Source organism: Pongo pygmaeus, chromosome 7 (genome assembly GCF_028885625.2).
Source record: "Pongo pygmaeus isolate AG05252 chromosome 7, NHGRI_mPonPyg2-v2.0_pri, whole genome shotgun sequence".
NCBI classification, from domain to species: domain Eukaryota; kingdom Metazoa; phylum Chordata; class Mammalia; order Primates; family Hominidae; genus Pongo; species Pongo pygmaeus.
Window position 1 is genome coordinate 155,844,496 of NC_072380.2, and position 24,565 is coordinate 155,869,060.

The 24,565-nt window shown below is 46.0% G+C and overlaps 1 protein-coding gene across 2 annotated transcripts; it reads right to left on the reverse strand.

Annotated features, from left to right (window-relative positions):
- Positions 1-3,540: 3,540 nt before the first annotated feature.
- Positions 3,541-11,016, reverse strand: LOC129042626 (cytochrome P450 11B1, mitochondrial). Of its 2 annotated transcripts, XM_054498849.2 has the most exons (9): positions 10,766-11,016; positions 10,229-10,384; positions 8,218-8,417; positions 7,877-8,080; positions 7,436-7,590; positions 6,908-7,074; positions 6,429-6,507; positions 6,152-6,349; positions 3,541-5,683 (listed from the first exon to the last, which is right to left on the reverse strand). In XM_054498849.2, the coding sequence occupies exons 1-9, from the start codon at positions 11,002-11,004 to the stop codon at positions 5,570-5,572; spliced, it is 1,512 nt and encodes a 503-aa protein (XP_054354824.1). In that variant the 5' UTR covers positions 11,005-11,016; the 3' UTR covers positions 3,541-5,569. The 2 variants fall into 2 exon arrangements, with proteins under 2 accessions (XP_054354824.1, XP_054354825.1); XM_054498850.2 differs by lacking the exon at positions 6,152-6,349 and having other exon boundaries at positions 10,766-11,011.
- Between the last annotated feature and the right edge of the window lie 13,549 nt (positions 11,017-24,565).

A 24,565-nucleotide genomic window follows, 5' to 3' on the forward strand; every position in this document is an offset into this window, starting at 1 on the left:
TTCTAGAAGATCCATCTATCTTCTGCTCAGTCCAAATAATCTAGTTGACTGGGAGTATGGTGGGAATCATCATCCCTCCACTCTTCAAGTCCTTAATAGTGACACCAACATTTGTAATTTTTTTGTGCAAATGCAATATTGCCTTTTATTTATGGTTTTCCTGGGCAGAAGCAATTCTAGTGGCTTCCATTTGGCTTCTCCTACAGTAATAGCCCTTGCTTCACAGGTCAAGAGACCCTTGTAGGATTTTGTCAGGACCTGAGTATGTCTATTCCAGTAATGCATTCTGAACTGAGGGAAATAAGCACTGGATGGGTTTTGGGGCCCATTGGATCCACTGTGAGATGGACCTGAGCTAAAATTCCATTAATCATCTGAGTTCTATAATCCCTTATATTTGGGGTCTCCTGAAATTAGTGTCAATTCAGAGCCTGTGTTTAGAAATCCCTGAGAAGTCTGATGATCTCCTTTTTCCCAGTGCAAAGTCACCCTGGTAAAAGGCTCTTTGGGGGAGGATGTGAGAAAGATTAACAGTATAAATTTTTGGCAGTGTCATGGGGTCTGTTCCTCAAGAGGAACTGGCCTACCCTTCATTCAAGCGGTTCTGGCCATGTAAACTGGCTCATTGTGGGAATTGATTCAGGGGCAATGACTCTGCTTTTATTATTCTGGTTTAACTTCTGTCCACTTAACCTAGAACTCCTCTGCTTATACAGATCAAATAAGGATTTAGTGGACTCCATACCTATTTATTTGGAATCTAGGAACACTGTGATCAACTAGCCAATGCTATGTGCCTCCGCCAGGCAGATTCTTCTGAGTACAGCTTTAACCGTGCTGTTCATTATTGCAGCCATGCCAGCTTATCTGGTTATTAAGGATTGCCACATGGCCCTGCTACGCTCCTCCCACTGCAATTATTTCCACTGCCTTTAAGGATCCCAGTTAAGTGACAGCAGTTCCCACTATAATGCCTGACCTACAGAGAAGAGTGCCCACAGAGCTCTTCAAGGATAAAAAAACTCCCTTCCCAAATTTATTTCTGACAGTCATGGTGAAAGATACTTCCTTGGGCCTCCAGGGATGGGTGGCCTCCGTGGATTGGCACAGATCTTATATGATCAATCTGCTTTATCATTTCACTCTCCTTCAGGCTTTGGATATGTTCCTCTGTGGTGAACTAAGATTGTCCTGGCATTCATTTCATGTGGGCCATATTTTGTTAATATTTCAGCCAACCAACCGAACTATTAGAGCCCATTTCTAACTCTCAAACTATCCAGAATCTCTGCTTGGAGGGCCCATATCAATAAATCCAGCCTGAATCTAACTTTTCTTTAGTTCTACCATGATCCCACCCACTTAAAATTCATTTCCATTTGTGTTCCCCTGATGCATCTGCATGTATTGGAAATGGCACATGGTTGTTTTAGAGTGTAGCACAGCTCCTCCTGGGTCACACTTTTACCTCGTCTTTTGGGGTCTGCTGGTACTTAAGTGTAGCTCTAGGTCTAGAAGGAAAGAGAGATGGTGGCCTCAGGGAGGCCATTACGGGTTCTTCAGGCAAAGCAGAGTTTCTGCCATCCTGAAGGACACCTTCCCCTGTGCTGCCTCAGGCTTGTGCTCTTCTCCACACAACACTCACACACCTTCTTCACCTAGGAGAGTGAGAAGGCTGGAGCTGGGGAATTATTTTCCAGCCAGAGGTGGACGTTTGCAAGGACAAATCTTAAGGAAGAAGAGAGCCCAACAGTCCCTCTCTATCAGTAAAAGGGCTGAGACATGTGAGCAGGGCTAGACTGTGCTCTTTTCCAAAAAAGACCCTGCCTGCTATGTTGGATATCTGGGTCCTGGCTCCTCCAAACCCTATTGCCAATCCTTGGTTTTTTTTGTTTGTTTGTTTTTTGTTTTTTTTTTTTTTAATTCCACTCACTGCTGGATACATGTACAAGAAATTTTTCAGGATAAGTGCAAGGAAAACTGCAAAATACTGTTGAAAGTGAAAGTGCCCATACAAAAGAGTCCCCAGAGAGCTTCTTCATTTCTTTCTCACATGTGAGGACACAGTAAGAATGTCCTATCTATGACTCAGGAAATAGACCCTCCCCAGACACCAAATCTGCCAGCACCTTGATCTCAGATGTCTCAGGCTCCAGATCTGTGAGCAACAAATCTCTGTTGTTTCCGAGCCACCCAGTCTATGGTACTTTGTTATAGCAGCTTGAATAAACTAAGACAGAAGATTGGTACTGAAAAATGGGGGTGCTGCTGGGTAATTGGGTAGAGGCTAGAAGGGTTTTGAAGTGCATGCTAGAGAAAGCCTATGTCACCATGAGCAGGCCCTGAAGGATGCTGCTGGTAAGGGCTCAGAACAAGAGGAGGAGGAGGGCTGTAGAGAAAGCCTCCATCTTCTTAGAGAATATCTAAGTGGCCATGGGCAGAATGGTGCTAGAAATATAGATGATAAAAGCCATTCTTATGGGGTTTCTAACAGAAATAAGGAACATGTTATTGGAAACTGGGGGAAAGGTAGTCCTTGTTATAAAGTGGCAAAGAACTTGGCTGAATTGACTTTATGTCCTAGTGTTTTATGTAGAGTAGAACTGGTGAGTAATTAAATAAGATATTTGGCTGAAGAGATTTCTAAGCCAAGTGTTTAAGGTGCAACTTGGTGCTCTTGAATGTCTATAGTAAAATAGAAGAAGAGAAAAATAATTTGAAGATGGATCTTTTTTAAATCAAAAGGGAAGCAAAACTTAAAGATTTGGGAAATTGCCAGTCTGTCCGTATTGCAAAATATGAGAAAGCATGTTCTGGAGAGAGCACCAAGGGTGTGGCCAAGGGACCATTTGATAAGATTAGTATGGATCAGCCAGGTATTGTTCACCAAGACAATGGAAGAATGACCCTGGAGGCATTTTAGAAATAACTGGAGCTGCCACTGTCACCACACACCCAAAGTGCAAGAGTCTGGGGGGACAGAATATTTTTAAAGGATGGGCTGTATTTTTCTGTAAGACCTTGGCACTCACTCCCTTGTGCTACCTCAAGGCTCTGCTTCCCACATTCTGGAGTTCTGTTCACTGACCACCCCAAGTGGGCTCCAGTGAGCTTATGTGTGTCATGTGCCACAGTGGCTGCCTCTCCAGAGGGCACAGGTAGTAAATCTTGGTGGTGTCAACATAGGGTCATCTCTGCTGGAGTGAAGGTTGCATGAGCTGTGGGGTGTGGAAGCCTGCACCTGGATATCAAAGGGTGGAGTGGCCCACAACTTCAGGCACAAGACTGAGGCAGAGGGCTGCTGTGAAAGCCATGCCTAGTGGAGACAGCGGAGCAGAACAGCCCAGGATCCCAGGTAGGTGGAGCTACCGGTGAGTCATTCCAGTCTGGGAAACCTGCAGGAATGCAACTCCAACTCATGAGAGCTGCACTGCAGCTGCACCCAGCCAAGCTGCAGGGGCAGAGCATCCTGAAGCCCTGGGGGAAGCAACCCCTGTGCTACTATGTTCAGAAGATGGAAAATCCAGTCAAAGGAGATTATTCTTGAGGCTTAAGGTTTAATACTGTTTGTCACATTCAATTTTGGAGTTGCTTGAAACTTTTTACTCCTTTCTTCTTTCCTGTTTCTCCTTTCTGGAAGGGGAATGTTTATCCTATGCCTCTCCAACCACTGTATTTTGGAAGCACATAACATGTTTGATTTCATAGGTTTGCAGCAAGAACAGTTGGAACAAGGTAAATTGTACCTTGAGTCTTACCCATATTTGACTCAGATAACATTTAAATCACACTTTGGACTACAATTTTAAAGTTGATGCTAAAATGAGTTAAGATATTTGGGGCTATTAGGGAGAAATGCATGTATTTTGTATATGAGAAGGATGTAGATTTTAGAGAACCAGAAGCAGAATAGCTTAATCTGAATTGTTGTGTCTGCCTCCAGAATTCATAGGCTGAAATCTGGTCACCAAGGTGACAATAATAGCAGGGCAGGGCCATTGAGGGGGGAAGGGAATGCAGGCAGTGCCCTCTTGAATGAAATTGGCATCCTTATAAAAGAGGTCTCTGTGAGCTGTCTTGCCCTTTTCCACCATGTGAGGAAACAGCAAGAAGGTTTTATCTATGAAACAAGAGGTGGGTCCTCACCAGACAGAGAACCTGCTGACACCTTGATCTTAGCCTTCTAAGCCTTCAGAACCATGAGAAATAGAATTCTAATGTTTGTCAGCAACCCAGTCTATGGCATTTTCTTAGAGCAGCCTGAATAGATTAACACCAAGAACTCTAGCTAGGTGTGCTCCCAACCTGGGGCACTTCCTCTCCCTGTACTGACTGAGTCCTGCAGGGTGTCCTGGAACTACTGACCACCACTGGAATAATGCCATAGGGATTTCCCGTTTCATGGGGGAACAAATGCTCTGATCCTCATCAGCCACCAGGAGCTGGCTGCGGTGATCTTTGCCCTGATGAAAATCCTTGGAGATAAAGACAGTCTGGTTGGGCACACTCTCAACCTGGGTGCTTCCTCTCCCTGCATGGGAGCACTGTGGAGTGGTCAGTTCAGGAGGGGTCAACTCTCTCTGTTGGGCTAGGAGCAGATAAGGCCCGCAGGCAGGTTCACATTTGGAACTGCAGCCTCCCTGTGCCCACCCCAGGTCGTGGCACATGGCACGGCTCCATATCAACCAGAGGAATGAGTCAATAAAACTCATCTGAGTCCTTGTTGGCCCAATCCTGTCTCTCCTGTTGCCAAAAACATTTCTGGAACCACACCCAAGGTTCCCACCCCACATGACTCTTCCATCTCCTCACAGCATCCTCGGGACCTTCCTCTGGGGACAGCTCAGGAAGCAGAGGACCCAACACTCGTTGCTTGAACAAGACCTGGTCCATGAAAGACGAGGCCTGGGGCATGAGGCTGACACGATCAGCTGAGGAACACACGTCCCTTGAGACTCAGTTGTATCACTTGAAAATGGGGATGTGTCAGGACAAGTGACCACAGGGGCCTTTTTACTCTACCCTGCAGGACCCTATTCCCGTGTGACAACTTTCAGAGAGCTCAGGGCATGCTCGAGCTGCCTGGGGGGCAGGCTGCAGGAGGGAACTTGACTGGACTCTGAGATGCTGGGATCCCGCTTGACTCTGACGAAGTCTGCACAGGAGCCCTGGCCAGGGGGAGGGGGACAAGGACATGTGAGACTAGGCAGGAAGGCAAGGGACAAAATCACAGCACCCTTGCACAGCCAGACGAGGAGCCTGGAGCCAGCGCTGGGAGGGATGGGGGCAAACTGCCCAGAGGACACTGCTTGCTGGAGAAGGGGCGAGGTGGGGCTGGGGACAAGGCCAGGCCCTGTCAGCAAGATCTTCCCCAGCTGTGCCCTGGCATTGCTGCTTAGCCTGGCAAACCCTGGTCCTAGAGGCCCTCAGGAGTTCCATTTGTGCTGGGGCTGGTTAGACAGAGGGGTGACTCAGGAAGCTGTGCATGTGGGAGAGAAGAGGGGTGGCCTGGGGTCAGGCAGAGAGGGAGGCTGATGGCCAGGCTGGGACCCTGGGTGCAGAGACGTGATTAGCTGATGGCTCTGAAGGTGAGGAGGGGGAACGTGCTGGGCCTCAATATGAAGCTGTAGACCATCTTTATATCCTCTTGGGTTAGTGTCTCCACCTGGAGGTGTTTCAGCACCTAGGACAGAAGCCGGGTTTCCATCTGGCTTGGTCCGCAGCCCATGGACGTGGTGCAGCCTCCTCAGACCCTCAAAGTTGCAGAGATTATGCTGAAGGGGGAACAGCAGCCTGGGCCCCAACCTGTGTCATTCCTGACCAGCCCCACTTACAGCCCAGGCCCAGAATTCATCCAGCCCAGGTATTCCCAAGCCCCACTATCCTGTACAGGCTCCACCCGACTTCCTCAGTTCCCACCTTACCCTGTTTAGCAGCAACCTCACCCAGATGGTACGCTCCTCACCATACCAACTCCTGCCCAGGACCTACACAGCCTCAACCTGGCCCAGGTTCTCCCAGTACCCGCTCTGCCCAATCCAGGAAACGTGCAGGCCACTCCCACTCTGCCGAGGCCAGTCCCACATTGCTCAAGCCCCGCCCATGCTGCCCAGACCCCGCCCAGGCCCCTCCCCAGCCCGGGCCTGCTCACATGGTGCAGCAGCAGCAGCATCTCTGCCTCTGCCAGGCGCCGCCCGAGGCACTGGCGCATGCCAAAGCCAAAGGGCAAGTGGTAGAAGTTCCTGCCGGAGCCCCTGATGTCTAGCCAGCGCTGGGGGTTATAGCGCTCCGGCCTCGGGAACGAGGCAGGGTTGCGACCCAGAGAGTAGAGGAACACGCGCACCAATGTCTGCGGAGGGTGCAGAGCGGGAATCAGGGAATGACTGGGGAGGGAGGTTCTCAGCTGGAGGGTTGTGGGGCTTACTCACCCCAGCTGGGATGTGGTAGTTCTGAAGCACCAAGTCTGAGCTCACCACTCGCTCCAAAAACAGACCCACAGGGTAGAGCCTGGAGGTGGGGGCATCCATAGAAAGGGTCCTCAGCTGGACGGGGCTTCCTGTGCTCTCTGCACCCTTCCTACCCAAGACCTCGCAGAGGTCCCAGATCCATGGGAAGCCCAGGTCGTGACGAAGTGCTTCCTTGCATCTGCTGAGCCCGGCCAAACCTCCCCTAACTTGAGCAGCCCCAAGTCCAGAAGGACATGCCGCACGTTAATCCCCAGGGCGTTGAAGAGGGATTCCAGGGGAAGAAAAGCTCCCTGTCCTTGGAGGGGAGGAAGAGCAGGTGCAGGGGAATGGGCTGCTGGGTGATGCTGTTTATCAGCTCCAGATTCTGTCTGCCACCACCCAGTGGGGGCTGCTCTCCAGCAGGGGGCCAGGGCCACAGGAAGGGCTCAGTCAGCACCCACCTCAAGGTCTCCTTGAGGGCCGCCCGCAGCAAGGGCAGCTCGGTGGTTGCCTTCTGGGGGTGTTCACTGATGCTGGCTGAGGCGGCCAGGCTCTCCTGGCGCAGGGCCTGCTGCACATCGGGGTTCCGAGCCAGCTCAAAGAGCGTCATCAGCAAGGGAAACACCGTCTGCAGGAGCCACAGCTGCAGGGTCAGACCTTGCACAGGAGGACTCAGCCCCCGGGACACCCTTCCCAGGACAACCTCCCTGTGAGGGGTGGAGACATCCATGCCCTGAGCATGACAGAGCCCAAGATTTCAAATCCTAATGCCCATCCAAACCCCTTTCCCTGAGTCCTCCAGAGAAAGGAACCCCCATTCCAACTAAGGCAACCTGCAAATGTGTTTATCACATCACAATCCCAAGTAAGAAATGTGGGGCCCGTAGTATGGGGATGGGACACGTGGGTGCTGTGTGGCATTGGCAGGCAGTGCCTGGAAGGCAGACTTGGCATCACCCTCTCTGGGTGGGGCTGGTTGCCGGCCTGACCGTGTCCACGCTCCCTGCAGTGAGTTCCATAGAGTTGGCCTTGATGGCATCTGGCGACAGTTCCGCATTCAACAGGAGCTCCGCCACGATGCTGGTGTACTGTTGAGGGCGGCTGAAGGCCAGTTCCTGATAGATTTTCTGGATACAGTTATCGCCTATCCGGGGAGCAGGAGGCAGCCCTCAGACTTTGGTGCTGGGAAGTGTCCTTCAGTGTCCTCCTCCTGCCCAGCCTGCCCCGACACCCAAGTCGCCCTGCTCTCATCCCAGATTCTCCAGATCAGCCCAGCCCAGCCCCAGCCTCACACCAATCTCCCTGGCAGGACGGCGAGGAATCCCCGACCCCTCCCTGTGGCCTCCATTCCCCACTGGATGGTGGAGAGGGAGAAATTGGGCCCCCATGGTGTCCCTTCCCCATAGCACTGCCCAGGTCCCTGGCCTCACCGTACTGGAAGATGCAGTCCCAGGCCTCAAAGTGCTCCTTCCACACCTTGGGGCTGGTCCAGCGAGACAGGCTCCTGGGCATGAACATGAGCTGGACGGTGGATTTGAACATGACCTCCAGGGCATGGAGGAAGTTCAGGCTGGCAGAGCTGGGGCTGTGGCCAACCAGGCCCAGCCGCTCTCCAAAAAGAGCTAAGTTGCTGGCTGCGGGGAGGATGCACTGCTGAGCACAAGGCAGCCCCGGGCCTCCTGGCTGCCTCCCCCCACTCCCTCCAGTCCCCCATCCCCATCCCTGGCCACTCCAGGGTATCTGAGGCTGGACCTTCCCACATGGCCCACACCTTCTATGGTGTAGTGGAAGATGCTGGGCTGGACATCCAGGGTCAGGCTCCCCCGGGCGTTCTGCAGCACCTTCTTCTTCAAGGCCTGGGAGAAGTCCCTGGCCACCGCATCCACCATCGGGAGGAACCTCTGCACGGCCTTGGGCGACAGCACTTCTGGGTTCAGCCGCAATCGGTTGAAGCGCCATTCAGGCCCATTCCTACAGAGGCCAGGGCAGAGCTTGTGAGGCCGCCCCAGCAAGACACAGGCCCTGACCTGTATCCCATCCTCCTTGTCTCCAAGAGGAATTGGCCTGCAGGGAGCTGACTGGGAGCCCTGGTGGAAGCTGCCTGTTTGTGTTCGAGCTGAAGCCTTTTCTCAGAGCGGCCTCCAGGTGCTGGGCAAAGGCCACTCAGGTCTAAGCAGGGATGAGACGGTAGCTGCTGCCGGCCGGTGCTGACAGGGTAACTGAGGTCATTCCCAGGACCTGGCGACCCAAGTCTGGCACCACCTCACCCATGCGGGCCCTCCCTGTAGTGGGGGGGAGGGATTTTCTGCAAGAAAGGAACTGACCCCTGTTGTCAAGCTTGCCCACCTCACCCACACAGTGTCCTGAGGGGAGAGCCCCTGGCTGCCCTCTCTTCCCCACCCTTCCCTGCCCTGGGCACAGTGCCTCTGGGGCAGCAGCCCCTGTGAAGTGTCTGCATCTTCTGCAGGAACCGAGCTGTGTGCCTCATGCCATCCTCACCCACAGCCAGAGTGCATGGGGGCTCCATGGATGCCCCCAGAGAATGGTGAGGAGGAATTTCCCCTGTCAGCCACATTCCTGCAAAACTCCTTTATTTATGTCCAGCTGGCTGCTGTCAGCTGTTGACAGTGATGAGAGTCAGAAGACTCACATGCACATGTGTGCCCGTGCAACACCTCAACACACGCGTAAACAGACACATGTACACGGGTGCACAGACATTACACCCATGCTGGCACCTGCACATGCACACACAGAGACACTCGTGCACACACACTACACGTACATGCATACACACAGACACATGTGCACACACACATGCACACACATGTGCAAATGCAGGTACAGAGAAACACACAGCATGTGCACAGATGCAAGACACACACACACACAGGAGCACTTCCCTTCCTTCCGTTATGTGCACCCAGCCTCCTGGACCTGCCTTCCTGGGTCCTGACTCCCTCCCGGATGTCATCTGTAGGCCAGCCTCAGTGAAGGCCCCCACCCTTGGGTGCCCTTTTACCTAAACCCTGCTATTCCCAAAAGCGTTCTCCTCCTGCCACGGAGTGGGGGCTGTCGCCACTGTGACATCCTCATCCAGTCCTTCCCCCGTCTTAATGGCAACATCCCTGCAGGTGACCGACTCCAAGCATCAGCCTCTCCCTGCCCACCTGACCAGGCGCCACCCTCTCCACAGGCCAGGAAACATCCTCCCCAGTGCCATCAACTGCCCCACCTCATGCCTTGCTTCTGAGAACAACCGAGCCGCCAGCCACCTGCATCCCCACCTGCCTCCTTCCCCAGACTGTCCCCATCAGGAAGCTTTGCCAGGACTGCAGGGACCCTGAGCGCCCTGAGGGAGGCTGCGGCCCCGGCAAACACCAGGCTCAGCACTCACAGCCTGTGACCCGGGCCAGTGGGAGTCCCCTTCTGAGGGCCTCAGTTTTCTGACCTGTGGGAAGGAGAGTCCCCAGACCGCAAGAGAAAGCAGCCGCCGAGGTGGGTGCAGAGCGGGTTCTCACTACACAGAAGGGCTCATTGCTCTGCGTCTTCTCCTCTGCAGAGTTGCCCGTGACCATTTCTCCACCACCGCCCTCCTTCTCCAACCCACAGGGCAGACGCGACCCCACGGGATGGCCATCCTCTGGGCCCGGTGCTCACCCTCACTGCCCATCACACAGGCCCAGGGCATATGTGCTTTCGGGTCCTGCCTCTCTCGCCTCCCACCTACACCCAGGCTGCCCACCCTGCTCCCAGCTCCCAGCTCCCAGCTCGCCGCTCACAGCAAGAACACGCCACATTTGTGCCCACGATGTTGTCTGTAGGCCACCCAGGGCTCCAGGCTCATCCTGTGGGGATGCAGGCTGTCCACCTGCTGCAGCTTCTCCACGTCCTCCGGCAGCATCACACACACCATGCCTGCTCCTCCCAAGTCATACCTGTGGGGCCAAGCACAAGGCCCTGCTGGAAGGGGCCATGTCCCCCCTGGCCCCACCCTGCAGTCCCAATCCAAAGTGTCTCCTGTCCACCCTCCCTGCTCCTGGATTAGTGGCTTCACAGCTAAAGCCCTCCTGCTGGCTCCCCGGAACCTCTCAACTTTAGTGCCTCTGAGTCCTGCCCTCTCTGCAGTGAGCTGGGGTTTGCTCTGCACCATCCCCTGCCCTGGCAGCGCCACAGACCAGCACGTGCTGCACTCCTTCCCCATCCTCCAAAGGATGCAGAGTGCCGGGACCTGCTGGGAGTGATGAGTGCCCAGCAGAGTCCTGGGCAGCAGGGGCAGGGTTCTGGGTGTTCCCAGCGAGGGCCAGGGAGGGCTTTACCTGAAAATGGGCCCCAGCTCCTGGAAGGTCTGGTGTACTTCCAGGTGCAGGTGCTCATAACCCTGCTCCCTCCAGATCTGCAGCAGCCTCAGCCACCTGTTGCCTGGACGCCGGGGCATGGCTTCAAAGGGCAGCACTGTCCTGGGGACCCGGGTGGCTCTGGTGCCCAGTGCCTGCGCCCTTTGCAGGGATAGCCAGGGCACTGCCATGCACACCTCTGCCTTTGCCCTGAGTGCCATTCCAATGCTCCCTCCACCCTGTTCAGCGGCAATCCTTTTATCTTGCCTGGTGCCTTGCCTTGGAGAGGGATCACGTCATGGGAGAACTGGCCCTGGATCTGCCTGAGAAACCGAGGGCAGAGGTCAGGGCTGGAGGCAGGGACTCATTGGGGGTGCATGAGCGTAGACAGGGGAAAAGGACTCTCCCTCCTCCTCCAGGGCTGAGAGGAGCAAGATGGATGGGGCCCTTATCTTATCCAAGAGCCTTGGATTATTCATCTCCTTGCAAGGTTCATAGCAAAAAACGAGGGAATGAGTTGGCATGAATTGTATTAAACCACATGTATTTTTTTACTTTTTAAAAATTTTATTTCATTAACTTTTAGTTGACAATTAAAATTACATGTATCTATCCTGTACAACATGATGTTTTGAAATATGTATATAAAATATGAAATATAATTTTGGCCACAATCAAGCTAAATAATATGTTTATTAGCTCAGACACTTATTTTTTTGTGTTTAGAATACATCAAGTCTACTCTCTTAGAGATTTTCAAGTCCATGGTTATTAACCATGGTTCCGTATCACATCATCAATCTCTCGGCCTTTTTCCCCCGGCTAACTGAAACTTTGTATCCTTTCACCTGCTGACCGACATCTCCCCACCGCGGCCCTCCAGGTACCTCTGTCTCCCTGCCGTCAACTGCTGGTAGCCACCATTCCACTCTCTGTTTCTGTGGGTTCTATTTTTTTAGATTCCACAGTATAAGTGAGATTATGTGTTGGTGTTTGTTTTTTTGTGCCTGACTTATTTTTTATTTTTTATTTTTTTTTTGAGACAGAGTCTTACTCTGTCACACAGGCTAGAGTGCAGTGGCGCGATCTCGGCTCACTGCAAGCTCCGCCTCCCGGGTTTATGCCATTCTCCTGCCTCAGCCTCCCCAGTAGCTGGGACTATAGGCACCCGCCACCACGCCCTGCTAATTTTTTTGTATTTTTAGTAGAGATGGGATTTCACCACGTTAGCCAGGATGGTCTCAATCTCCTGACCTCGTGATCCACCCGCCTTAGCCTCCCAAAGTGCTGGGATTACAGGCGTGAGCCACCGCGCCTGGCCATGCCTGGCTTATTTCACATAACCATTTTCCAGGTTCATCCATGTTGTCACAAATAATAGATTTCCTTATTTTTTTAAGGCTGAATTAAAGCCTTTGTGTGTCTATATTCCACATTTTCTTTACTCATCTGTTGATGGACACTTAGGTTGATTCCATTATTGTGAATAATGCTGCAATCAACATGGGAGTGCAGGTATCTCTTCAGCATACTGATTTCATTTGCTTTATCTATATAGACTCACCATGACATGGGTGGGTCATATGGTAATTTTATTTTTAATTTTTAGAAACTTCCATTCTGTTTTCCGTAATGACTGTGATAATTTACATTCCCATCAACAGGGTACTAGAATCCCCTTTGTCTGCATTCTCACAACACTGTCATCTTCCTCCTTTTTTATAGAGGCCATTCTAACCAGTGTCAGGTGATACTTCTTTTTTTTTTTTTTTTTTTTTTGAGACAGAGTCTCACTCTGTTGCCCAGGCTGGAGTGCAGTGGCGCAATCTTGGCTCACCACAACCTCCACCTCTGGGGTTCAAGGGATTCTCCTGCCTCAGCCTCCTGAGTAGCTGGGACTACAGGCACGCACCACCATGCCAGGCTAATTTTTGTATTTTTAGTAAAGACGGTGTTTCACTATGATGGCCAGGCTGGTCTCAAACTCCTAACCTCGTGATTCACCTGCCTCGGCCTCCCAAAGTGCTGGGATTACAGGCGTGAGCCACCATGCCCAGCCAGTGATATTTCATTGTGGTTTTAATTTGCATTTCTTTGATGATTACTGATGTTGAGCACCTTTTCACATACCTGTCAGCCATTCATACATCCTCTTTTGAGAAATATACTTGACATTGAAATATACTACAAAGCTATAGTAACCAACACAGATCGGTATTGGCATTAAAAACAGACACATAGATTAACGGAACAGAATGCAGAGCCCAGAAATTAATCCACGCATTTAAGGTCAATTGATTTTTGACAAAGATGCCACAAACATACACAGGAGAAAGGACAGTCTCTTCAACACACGGTGTTGAGAAAACTGGATATCCATAGGCAAAGAATAAAATTAGACCCTTATTGCACTAGACTGTTCTTGCATTGCTATAAAGAAATATCTGAGACTGGGAATTTGAGAAATAGATTGAGAAATAGATATTCAGGTCCTTTGTCCATTTTTTAATCCAGTTACTTGTTTTCTTGCTATTGAGTTGAGTGCCTTATGTATTTTGGGTATTAAACCCTTATCAGATATAGATTTGCAGATATTTAGTCCCCATTTCTCTTCACTCTGTGGATTGCTTTCTTGGTTGTGCAGAAGATTTTTTTTGTTTGATGTATTCTATTTGTCTAGCATTGCTTTTGTCACCTGTGGTTTTGTGTTAATATCCAAAAAAAATTTGCTAAGATCAGTGTCATGGATTCTTTCTTCCATGTTTTCTTCCAGGATTTTTAATGTTTCAGGTTTTACATTTAAGCCTTTAATTCATTTTGAGTTGATTTTTCTGTATGGTGGGAAATAAGTGATATCTTAAAAATTTTTAATATGGTTTGGATGTGTGTCCCCTCCCAATCTCATGTTGGAATGTGACCTCCAGTGTTGGAGGTGGGACGTGGTGGGAAGTATTGGATCATGGGGGCAGATCCATCATGAATGGCTGAGAGTGTCCCCTTAGTAGAGAATAAGTTATCTGAGTTCACATGAGATCTGTTGTTCAAAAGGATGTGGCACTTTCCCCCTCACTTTCTCATGCCCACGCTCATCATCTGGTACACTGGCTCCCCCTTTGCCTTCCTCCATGATTGTAAGCTTCCTCAGGCCTCACCAGAAGCTGATAAGATGCCAGCACCATGTTTACTTTACAGCCTGCAGGACCATAGCCAATTAAACCTCTTTTCTTTATAAATTACCCAGAAATTCTCAGTCTCAGATATTTCTTTATAGCAATGCAAGAACAGTCTAGTGCAATAAGGGTCTAATTTTATTCTTTGCCTATTGATATCCAGTTTTCTCAACACCGTGTGTTGAAGAGACTGTCCTTTCTCCTGTGTATGTTCATGGCATCTTTGTCAAAAATCAATTGACCTTAAATGCATGGATTAATTTCTGGGCTCTGCGTTCTGTTCCTTTAATCTATGTGTCTGTTTTTATGTCAATACCGATCTGTGTTGGTTACTATAGCTTTGTAGTATATTTCAAAGTCAAGTAGTGTGATGCCCCTCAGCTTTGTTCATTGTTGCTCAAAATTGCTTTGGCTAATTCAGGATTTTTTGTGATTCTATAACAATTTTAGGATTGTTTTTTCTATTTCTTTGAAAAATGTCATTGTAATTTTAATTAGAATTGTATTAAATCTGTAGATTTTGGGGGTATATGGACATTTTAGCAATATTAAGTCTTCTAGTCAATGAGTACTGCATTTCTTTACATTTTTTGTGTCCTCTTCAATTTCTTTATTTTTCATGTTTAATTTTTGTGAATACATAGTAGGTGTATATATTTATTGGGTGTATTAGTCCGTTCTCATGCTGCTATGAAGAAATACCTGAGACTGGGTAATTTATAAAGAGTACAGTCATGGTGAAAGGTACCTCTTCACAGGGTGGCAGGAGAGAGAATGAGTGCAAGCACGGGAAATACCAGACGCTTATAAAACCATCAAATTTCATGAGACTAACTCATTATCATGAGAACAGAGAGAAACTGCCCCCATGATTCAATTACCTCCACTTGGTCCTTCCCTTTACACGTGGGGATTATGGGGATTACAATTCAAGGTGAGATTTGGGTGGGGACACAGAGCCAACCCATATCATGGGGTACATGTTTTGATACAAGTATGCAATGTGTAATAATCACATCATAGATAATGAGGTATCCATTTCCTCAAGCATTTATCCTTTCTGTTACAAGCAATCCAATTTGTGTTAGTCCATTGTCACATTGCTATAAAGAACTACCTGAGACTGGGTAGTTTATGAAGAAAAGAAGTTTAATTGACTCACAGTTCTGCAGGCTGCACAGGAAGCATGGCTTGGAGGCCTCAGGAAACTTACAATCATGGTGGGAAGTGAAGGGGAAGCAAGCATGTCTTACTATGGCAGAGCAGGAGGGCAGGAGAGAGAGAGAGAGAGAAGGGGGAAGTGCTACACACTTTCAAACAACCAGATGTCATGAGAACTCTATCACGAGACAGCACTAGGGGAATGGTGCCCAAACCATTAGAAACACCTTCATGATCCAATCACCTCCCACCAAGCCCCTCCTCCAATAATTTATGATAATTTACATTTCCATCAACAGGGTACAAGAGTTCCCCTTTGTCTACATCCTCACTAACACTTTTCAATTATGGGGATTGTCAATCGTGGGTATTAAAATAAGACATGTGATTTGGGTAGGGACATACAGCCAAACCATATCATCCTGTCCCTTGCCTCTCCCAAATCTCATGTCCTTCTCACATTTCAAAATGCAATAATCCCTTCTCAGCAGTCTCACAAAGTCTGAACTCGTTCCAGCTTTAACCAAAAGGCCAACGTCTCATCTGAGACAAGGCAAGTTCCTTCCACCTATGAGCCTATAAAACAAAAAACAAATTAGTTACTTCCAAGATATAATGGGGTATACAGGCATTGGGTAAATGCTCTCATTCCAAATGGGAGAAATTGGCCAAAACAAAGGGGCTACTGGACCTATGCAAGTCCTAAATCCAGCAAGGCAGTCATTAAATCTCAAAGCTCCAAAATATTCTCCTTTGACTCCATGTCTCACACCCAGGTCATGTTGATGCAAGAGCTGGGCTCCCAAGGCCTTGAGCAGCTCCACCCTTGTGGACCTACAGGGTACAGCCCCTGTGGCTGTTTTCACCAAGCTGGCATTGAGTGCCTATGGCTTTTCCAGGTGCATGATGTAAGCTGTCAGTGGATCTACCATTCTGGGGTCTGGAGGATGGTGGCCCTCTTCTCAGAGCTCCACTGAGCAGTGCCCCAGTGGGAACTCTGTGTGGGGGCTCCAACCCCATATTTCCCCTCTGCACTGCCTTAGTAGAGGTTCTCCATCAGGGCTCTGCCTCTGCAGCAGACTTCTGCCTAGACATCCAGGTGTTTCCTTACATCCTCTGAAATCTAGACAGAGGCTCCCAAACCTCAACTCTTGCCTTCTGCACACCCACAGGGCCTCACTGATTAAAACTCACAAAGGTTTGGGGCTTCCATCCTCTGAAGCAATGGCCTGAGATGTACCTTGGCTCCTTTTAGCCACAGCTGAAGCTGGAGTCACTGGGATGCAGGACATCATGTTCTGAGGCTGCGCAGATCAGCGAGGCCCTAGTCCTGGCCCACAAAACCATTTTTCCCTCCTAGGTCTCCAGGCCTGTGATGGGAGGGACTGCCACAAATGTCTCTGAAATGCCCTGAAGGCATTGTCCGCATTGTCTTGGTGATACGGTTTGGCTGTGTCCCTACCCAAATCTCATCATCAACTGTAGTTCCCATAATCCCCATGTGTCATAGGAAGGACCCAGTGGGAGGTAATTGAATCATGGAGGCAGTTACCTCCGTGCTGTTCTTGTGATAGTGACTGAGTGAGTTCCCACAAGATCTAATGGTTTTATAAGGGGCTCCCCACCCTCACCCTTCATGCTACACTTCTCCTTGCTGCTACTATGTGAAGAGGGATGTGTTTGCTTCCCCTTCTGCCATGATTGTAAGTTTCTTGAAGCCTCCCCAGCCCTGCAGAACTGTGGATCAATTAAACCTCTTTTCTCTATAAATCACCCAGTCTCAGATATGTCCTTATAGCAGCATGAGAAAGGATAAATACACTTGGCTATTAACATTTGGCTCTCCTTTACTTATGCAAATTTCTGCAGCCTTGAAATCTTCCCTAGAAAATGGGTTTTTCTTTTCCACCGCATGGTCGAACTGCAGATTTTCCAAGCTTTCATACTCTCCTTCTCTTTTAAATATAAGTTCAAGTTTCAGATAATCTCTTTCTTCATGCATATGAGAATACACTTTTAGAAACAGCCAGGTAACCTCTTGAATGCAGCTGCTTTGACATTTCTTCTACCAGATGCCCTAAATTATTTCTCTCAAGTTCAAAGTTCCACAGATCTCTGGAGCAGGGGCATAATGCCACCAGTCTCTTTGCTAAAGTATAGCAAGAGTGACCTTTATGCCAGTTCCCAACAAGTTTCTCATCTCCATCTAAGAACTCATCTTCCTGGCCATCTCTGTCCATATCACTATCAGCATTTTGGTCGAAGCCATTCAACAAGTCTCCAGGAAGTTCCAAACTTTCTCTCATCTTCCTGCCTTCTTCTGATTCCTCCAAATTGTTCCAACCTCTGCCTATTACCCAGTTCCAAAGTCACTCTCACTTTTCCAGTTATCTTTATAGCAATGCCCCATTTCTCTGGTACCAATTTTCTGTATTAGTCTATTCTCACACTGCTATAAATAATTATCTGAGACTGGGTAATTTATAAAGAAAAGAGGTTTGGTTGACTCAGAGATCTGCAGGCTGTACAGGGAGCATAGCTGGAAGACCTCAGGAAACCTACAGTCATGGCAGATGATGAAGGGGAAGCAGGCATGTCTTACCATGACAGAGCAGGAGAGAGAGAGAGTGAAGGGGGGAGGTGCTACATACTTTCAAACAACCAAATCTCATGAGAACTCTATCATGAGACAGCACAAGAGGGATGGTGCCTAACTATTAGAAACCACCCCTCCATGATCCAAGCACCTCCCACCAGGACCCTCCTCCAACACGTGGAAATTACAGTTCGACATGAGATATGGGTGGGGACACACAGCCAAACCATCTCACAATTACACGCTTTTAGTGATTTTTAAATGTACAATTAAATTGTCATTGATTATAATCACCCTGTTGTGCTATCAAATAGTAGGTCTTATTCATTCTTTCTATATTTTATCCATTCTCACCTCACCTCCACTCCCTCACTACCATTCTCAGCCTCTGGTAACCGTCCTACTCTGTATCCCCATGAGTTCAATTGTTTCAGTTTTTAGATCCCACAAATAAGTGAGAACATGCAATGCTTGTCTTTCTGTGCCTGGCTTGTTTCAATTAATGTAATAATCTGCAGTTCCACCCATGTTGGTGCAAATGACAGGATCAAATGCTTTTTCATGGCTGAATAGTACTCCATTGTGTGTATTTACCACATTTCCTTTATCCTTTTATCTGTTGACGCACACTTAGGTTGCTTCCAAATCTTGGCTATTGTGAACAGTGCTGCAATAAACATGCTAGTGCAGATCCCATATACCGATTTCCTTTCTTTTGGGTATATACCTAGCAATGAGATTGCTGGATTGTATGGTACCTCTATTTTTAGTTTTTTGAGGAACCACCAAACTATTTTCTATAGTGGTTGCACTAATTTACATTCCCACCAACAGTGTAGAAGGGTTCCCTTTTCTCCACATCCTCGCTAGCATTTGTTTTTGCCTGTCTTTTGGATATAAGCCATTGTAACTGGGGTGAGAAAATATCTCATGGTAGTTTTTATTTGCATTTCTCTGATGATAATGATGTTGAGCAGCTTTTCATATGCCTGTTTGCTGTTTGTATGTCTTTTTTAAAGAAATGTCTATTCAAATATTTTGCCCATTTTTAAATTGGATTATTAGTTTTTTTTTTCCTATAGAGTTGTTTGAACTCCTTATGTATTCTGATTATTACTCCTTTGTCAGATGGGTAGCTTGCAAATATTTTCTCCCATTCTGTGGGTTGTTGCTTCACCTTGGCAATTGTTTACTTTGCTGTGCAGAAGTTTTTTAACTTGATGTAATCCTATTTGTCCATTTTTGTTTTGGTTGCATGTGTTTGTGGGGTATTACTCGGGAAATCTTTGCCCAGACCAATGTCCTGGAAAGTTTCTCCAATGTTTTCTTATAGTAGTTTCATAGTATGAGGTTTTATGTTTATGACTTTAATTCACTTTGATTTGATTTTTGTATATGGTGAGAAACAGGGGTCTAATTTCATTCTTCTGCATATGGATATCCAGTTTTCTCAGCACCATTTATTGAAGAGACTGTCTTTTCCTTGGCACCTTTGTCAAAAATGAGTTCACCGCTGTGTATGGATTTTTTTCTTAGCTCTCTATTCTATTCCATTGATCTATGTGTCTGTTTTAATGCCAGTACCCTGCTGTTTTGCTTACTATACTTCTGTAGTATAATTTAAAGTCAAGTAATGTGATTTCTCCAGTTTTGTTCCTTTGCTTAGGGTAACTTTGGCTATTCTGAGTCTTTTGTGGTTCCAAATAGATTTTAGGATTGTTTTTCTATTTCTGTGAGGAATGTCACTGGTATTTTGAGAGGGACTGCATTGAATCTGTAGATTGCTTTGAGTAGTATGGACATTTTAACCATATCAATCCTTCCAATCAATGAACATGGAATATCTTTCCATTTTTTGGTGTCTTCTTCAATTTCTTTCATCACTGTTTAATAGTTTTCCTTATAGAGATCTTTCACTTCTTTAGTTAATCTCAGGTATTTAATTTTATTTGTGGTTATTGTAAATGGAATTACTTTTTATTTCTTTTTCAAATTGTTCACTGTTGGCATATGGAAATGCTACTGATTTTTGTAAGTTGATTTTTTTTCTGCAACTTTACTGAATTTGTTTATATGTTCTAATAGTTTTTTTTGTGGAGTCTTTATATTCTTCCAAATATAAGATTATATAATCTGCGAACAAGAATAATTTCACTGCTTCCTTTCTAATGTGGATGCTGTTTATATCTTTATCTTGTCTGACTGCTCTAGCTAGGACTTCCAGTACTATGTTGAATAACAGTGGTGATAGTGGGCATCCTTGTCATTCTCCATATCTTGGAGGACAGGCTTTCAGTTTTCCCCCATTCAGTATGATACTAGCTGTGGGTCTGTAATATATGGCTTTTATTATGTTAAAGTATATTCCTTCTACACGCAGTTTTTTGAGGGTTTGTTTTTATCACAAAGGGATGTTGAATTTTAAAATGTTTTTCAGCATCAATGGAAGTGTTCATACAGTTTTTATCCTTCTTTCTGTTGATAGGATGTGTCACACTGATGGATTTGCATTTGTTGAACCATTCTTGCATCCCAGAGATAAATTTCACTTGGTCATGATGAATGGTCTTTTTAATGTATTGTGGAATTCAATTTGATAGTATTTTGTTGAGGATTTTTGCATCAATATTTATCAGAGATATTGGCCTTTAATTTTTTTATGTGTCTTTGTCTGGTTTTGGTATCAAGGTAATACTGGTCTTGTAGAATGAGTTCAGAAGTATTCCTTCCTCCTTTATTTTTCAGAATAGTTTCAGTAGGACTGGTATTAGTTCTTCTTTAAATGCTTGGTAGAATTCAGCGGTGGAGCTATTGAGTCCAGGGCTTCTCTTTACTTGGAGACATTTTATTATGGAGTAAATCTCATTACTTGCTATTTGTCTGTTCAGGTTTTTTATTTTTTCAACGTTCAATCTTAGTAGGTTTTGTGTCTTGAAATGTGTCCATTTCTTCTAGATTTTCCAATTTATTGGCATGTAGTTGCTCATAGTAGCCACTAATTATCCTTTGAGTTTCTGTAGCATCAGTTTTAATATCTCTTTTTCATTTCTGATTTTATTTATTTGAATCTTCTCTTTTTTTTCTTAGTTAGTTGGGCTAAAGTTTTGTCAATTTTGTTTATCTTTTTAAAGAAAGATCCCAACTTTTTGTTTCATTGATCTTTTGTATCACTTTCTTCATTTCAATTTCATTTATTTCTGTTCCTTAGGTTTTATTTGAAGTTTTTCTTCTTTTTTGAGATAGGCACTTACAGCTATAAAGTTCCCTCTTAGTACTGCTTTTTCTGTATCCCATAAATTTTGGTATGTTTTGTTTCCATATCATTTGTTTCAAGAAATTTTTCAATTTTCTTCTTAATTTTTTCATTGACCCACTGGTCATTCTGGAGGATATTGTTTAACTTCCATATATTTGTATAGTTTCCAAAATTCTTCTTGTTAATTGATTTCTGGTTTTATTTCATTGTGGTCATAGAAGATGCTTAATATTATTTCAATTTTTTGAATGTTTTAAGGTTTTTTTTTGACCTAACCTATGGTCTATCCTTGAGAGTGATCCATGTGCTGAGAAAAATAATGTGTATTCTGTAGCTGTTGGATAAAATATCCTGCAAATATCTACTAGGTCCATTTAGTTTATAGTGCAGATTAAGTCTGATGTTTCTTTGTTGATTTTCTGTCTGGAAGATCTGTCCGATAGTCAAAGTGAGGTATTGAGGTCTCCACTTACTATTGTATTGGGGGTCTGTCTCTCTCACCACAGTTGGGAATCTGCTAAGCCTCACCTGAAGCCAGCAAGTCTCAGATTCTCACCTAAAGCCCTTGATGAAGAACCTGGGTATAGCTGCTTGTTATTCAAGGTCCAAGGTCTCTTTAGTTAGCAGGTGATGATTCCTGCCAGACTTGGCCCTTCCCTTCAAGGCAGCAGGTTCCCTTCTGGCCCAGGGTGTGTCTAGTAATGTCATCTGAGGGGTAGGGCCTGGAAAGGGGATCTCAGGACTCCGACAAGTGCCCTATCCTGCTGTGGCTGAAGCTGGTATCCAAGAGGTAAGACAATGTCCTCCCCTTTCTTTTCTCTCCTCTCCTGAAGTAGAAGGAAGGGGTCTCCTTTGGAGCTTCAAACTGTGCAGCCTGTGGTTAGGAGAGGGGTATGATGCCAGCACTCCCTTATCTGCCCTAGCTATTGCTTAAGTATCTCATGTGCCCACCGGTCCACTGGCTCTGGGCCCAGTTCAGCAGCAGGAGTTGCAGTTCTTGTGGCCTAGACTGCCTTTCAGGTTTGTTTAGAGGTGCTTTAAAGGGTACCTCCAAAGTCCTGAGGTCCCCTTTATTTAGAGGTGCTCTAAATAAACTTGCAACTCTAGTCTGTGGTAATGAGGCTTGAGGCAACTCCAGTTTGTACCACTGGGATCAGCAATTTTCCTCTGGCTAGGGCTGGGTTTTGTTTTTTGTTTTGTTTTGTTTTTGTTTGCTTGTTTGTTTTGTTCCTAACCCTCAGAACCTGTGAACTAGGGCTGGTTTAATGCTCCCTCCATAAGCAGGCATCAGCTGAGTTTGGTCTGGTTTTGCTTTCTGCTCTAGTAGGATAGCACTGAGTTCAATGCCTCACAATTGCTGCACTCTCCCTCCCCCAGTGCACTGAAATGCACTCCGCATCACACCACTGCTGCCAGGGAGACAATTGGCTCAGCTTTCTATTCCACCATCTTGCTTTACCTCCTCTCCCCAATTTCTTAATAAGGTTTTATAGTTTTCAGTGCATAGGTCTTTCACCTCCTTAGTTAAATTTATTCCTAAGTTTTTAAAATTTTGTAGCTATTATTAATGGGATATTTTTTCTTCTTTCTTTTTCTTTTTTTTAAGAGATGGGATCTTGCTGTGTCACCCAGGCTGTAGTGCAGTGGCATGATTACAGCTCATTACAGCCTTGAACTCCTGGGCTCAAATGATCCGCCCACCTCAGCCCCACCCCCTAACCCCCTGAGTAACTGGCATTACAGGTATGAGACAGTGTGACCGGAAAAATTGGGTTTTTTTATTTATTTATTTTTTTGGATAGTTTGTTACCAGTATGCAGAAATGCTATGAATTTTTGTCTGTTGACCTTTTTTATCCTGCAACTTTATTGAATTTATTTTAGTTCTATCAGTTTTTTTTGGTTGCAGTCTTTAGGGTTTCTATTTATAAGATCATTGTCATCTGCAAATGAGGACAATTTAATTTCTTCCCTTTTAATTTAGGTGCTTTTTATTTCTTTCCCTTACCTAATTGCTCTGTCTAGTACTTCCAGCACTATGTTGAATAGAAATGGCAAGAATGGACATTCTTGTCTTATTCCTCGTCTTCCAGGAAAAGCCTTCAAATTTTCACCATTGAGTATATTAGTTGAGAGATTTCTATATATGGCTTTCATTGTGTTGAGGTACATTCCTTCTATACCTAATTTGCTGGGAGTTTCTATTATGAAAGGATGTTGAATTTTATCAAGTGTTTTCCTGCATCTATTGAGATGATCCTAAGGCCATTCATTTTCTTAATGTAGTGAATCACATTTATTGATTTGCATATATTGAACAATTCTTGCACCACTGAAATAAATCTCAGTTAATCATGGTGAATGATCCCTTTAATCTGCTGTTGAACTCAATTTGTTAGTATTTTGTTGAGGGATTTTGTGTCTGTGTCCATCAGGGATATTGGCTTGAAATTTTATTTTCTTGTGATGTCTTTGTTGGGCTTTGGTATTAAGGTAATACTGGCCTTGTAAATGAGTTTGGAAGTATTATCTCCTCTTCAATTTTTTGGAAGAGTTTGAGAAGTTTGTTTGTTTGTTTGTTTTTTTAAGGTTTTGCAGAATTTAGCAGTGAAGCCATCAGGTTCTGAGCTTTTCTTTAATTGGAAATTTTAAATCACCAATTCAATCTCTTACTTGTTATTGGTCTGTTCATGTAGCAGGACAAGCCACAGACAAAACTCCTCAGACACCGAGTTAAAGAAGAAAGAGGTTTATTCGGCCGGGAGCATCGGCAGGACTCCTGTCTCAAGAGCCAAGCTCCCTGAGTGAGCAATTCCTGTCCCTTTTAAGGGCTCACAACTCTAAGGGGGTCTGCGTGACAGGGTCAAGATTGATTGAGCAAACAGGGGTACGTGACAGGGGCTGCATGCACCGGTGGTCAGAGTGAAACAGAACAGGCCGGGAAGTTTTACAATGTCTTTCTATAATCTATAGATAACATCAGTTGCTAGGTCAGGGGTCGAATTTTAACTACCAGGCTTAGGTCAGGCAGGCCCAGGCTTGGTTTCAGGTCTGGTTCCTTGGTTTTGGGTCTGGTTCCTAGGCGCCAGGCTACCTGCCTTTAGTTTTGTTTCTCTTTCTTCTTCCAAGTATAAAACAATATAAAACAATATGAGAAGGTCTGTTTCTCTTCTCTCATTCAGATTTTATATTTCTTCATAATGCAGCCTTGGTAGGTTGTATGTGTCTAAGAATTTATCCATTCCTTCTAGGTCATCTAATGTGTTGTCAATCAATAATTCATAGTAGAATCTTATAATCCTTTGTATTTCTGTGGTTTCAGTTACAATGTCTTTTCTTTCATTTCTGATTTTACTTCTGAGCCTTTACTTCTGATTTTATCCCAAATCTTCTTTTTTTCTTATTTGGTATAGCTAGAGGATTGTTGATTTTGTTTATCTTTTCAAAAAACCAACTCTTAGTTTTGTTGATTTTTTGTATTGCTTTTGGAATCTTTATTTTGTTTACTTCTGCTCTGATCTTATTTCCTTCCCTCTGCTAACATTGGTTTTATTTTTTTCTTTATCTGGTTCCTTTGGGTGTAATGTTACATTGTTTATT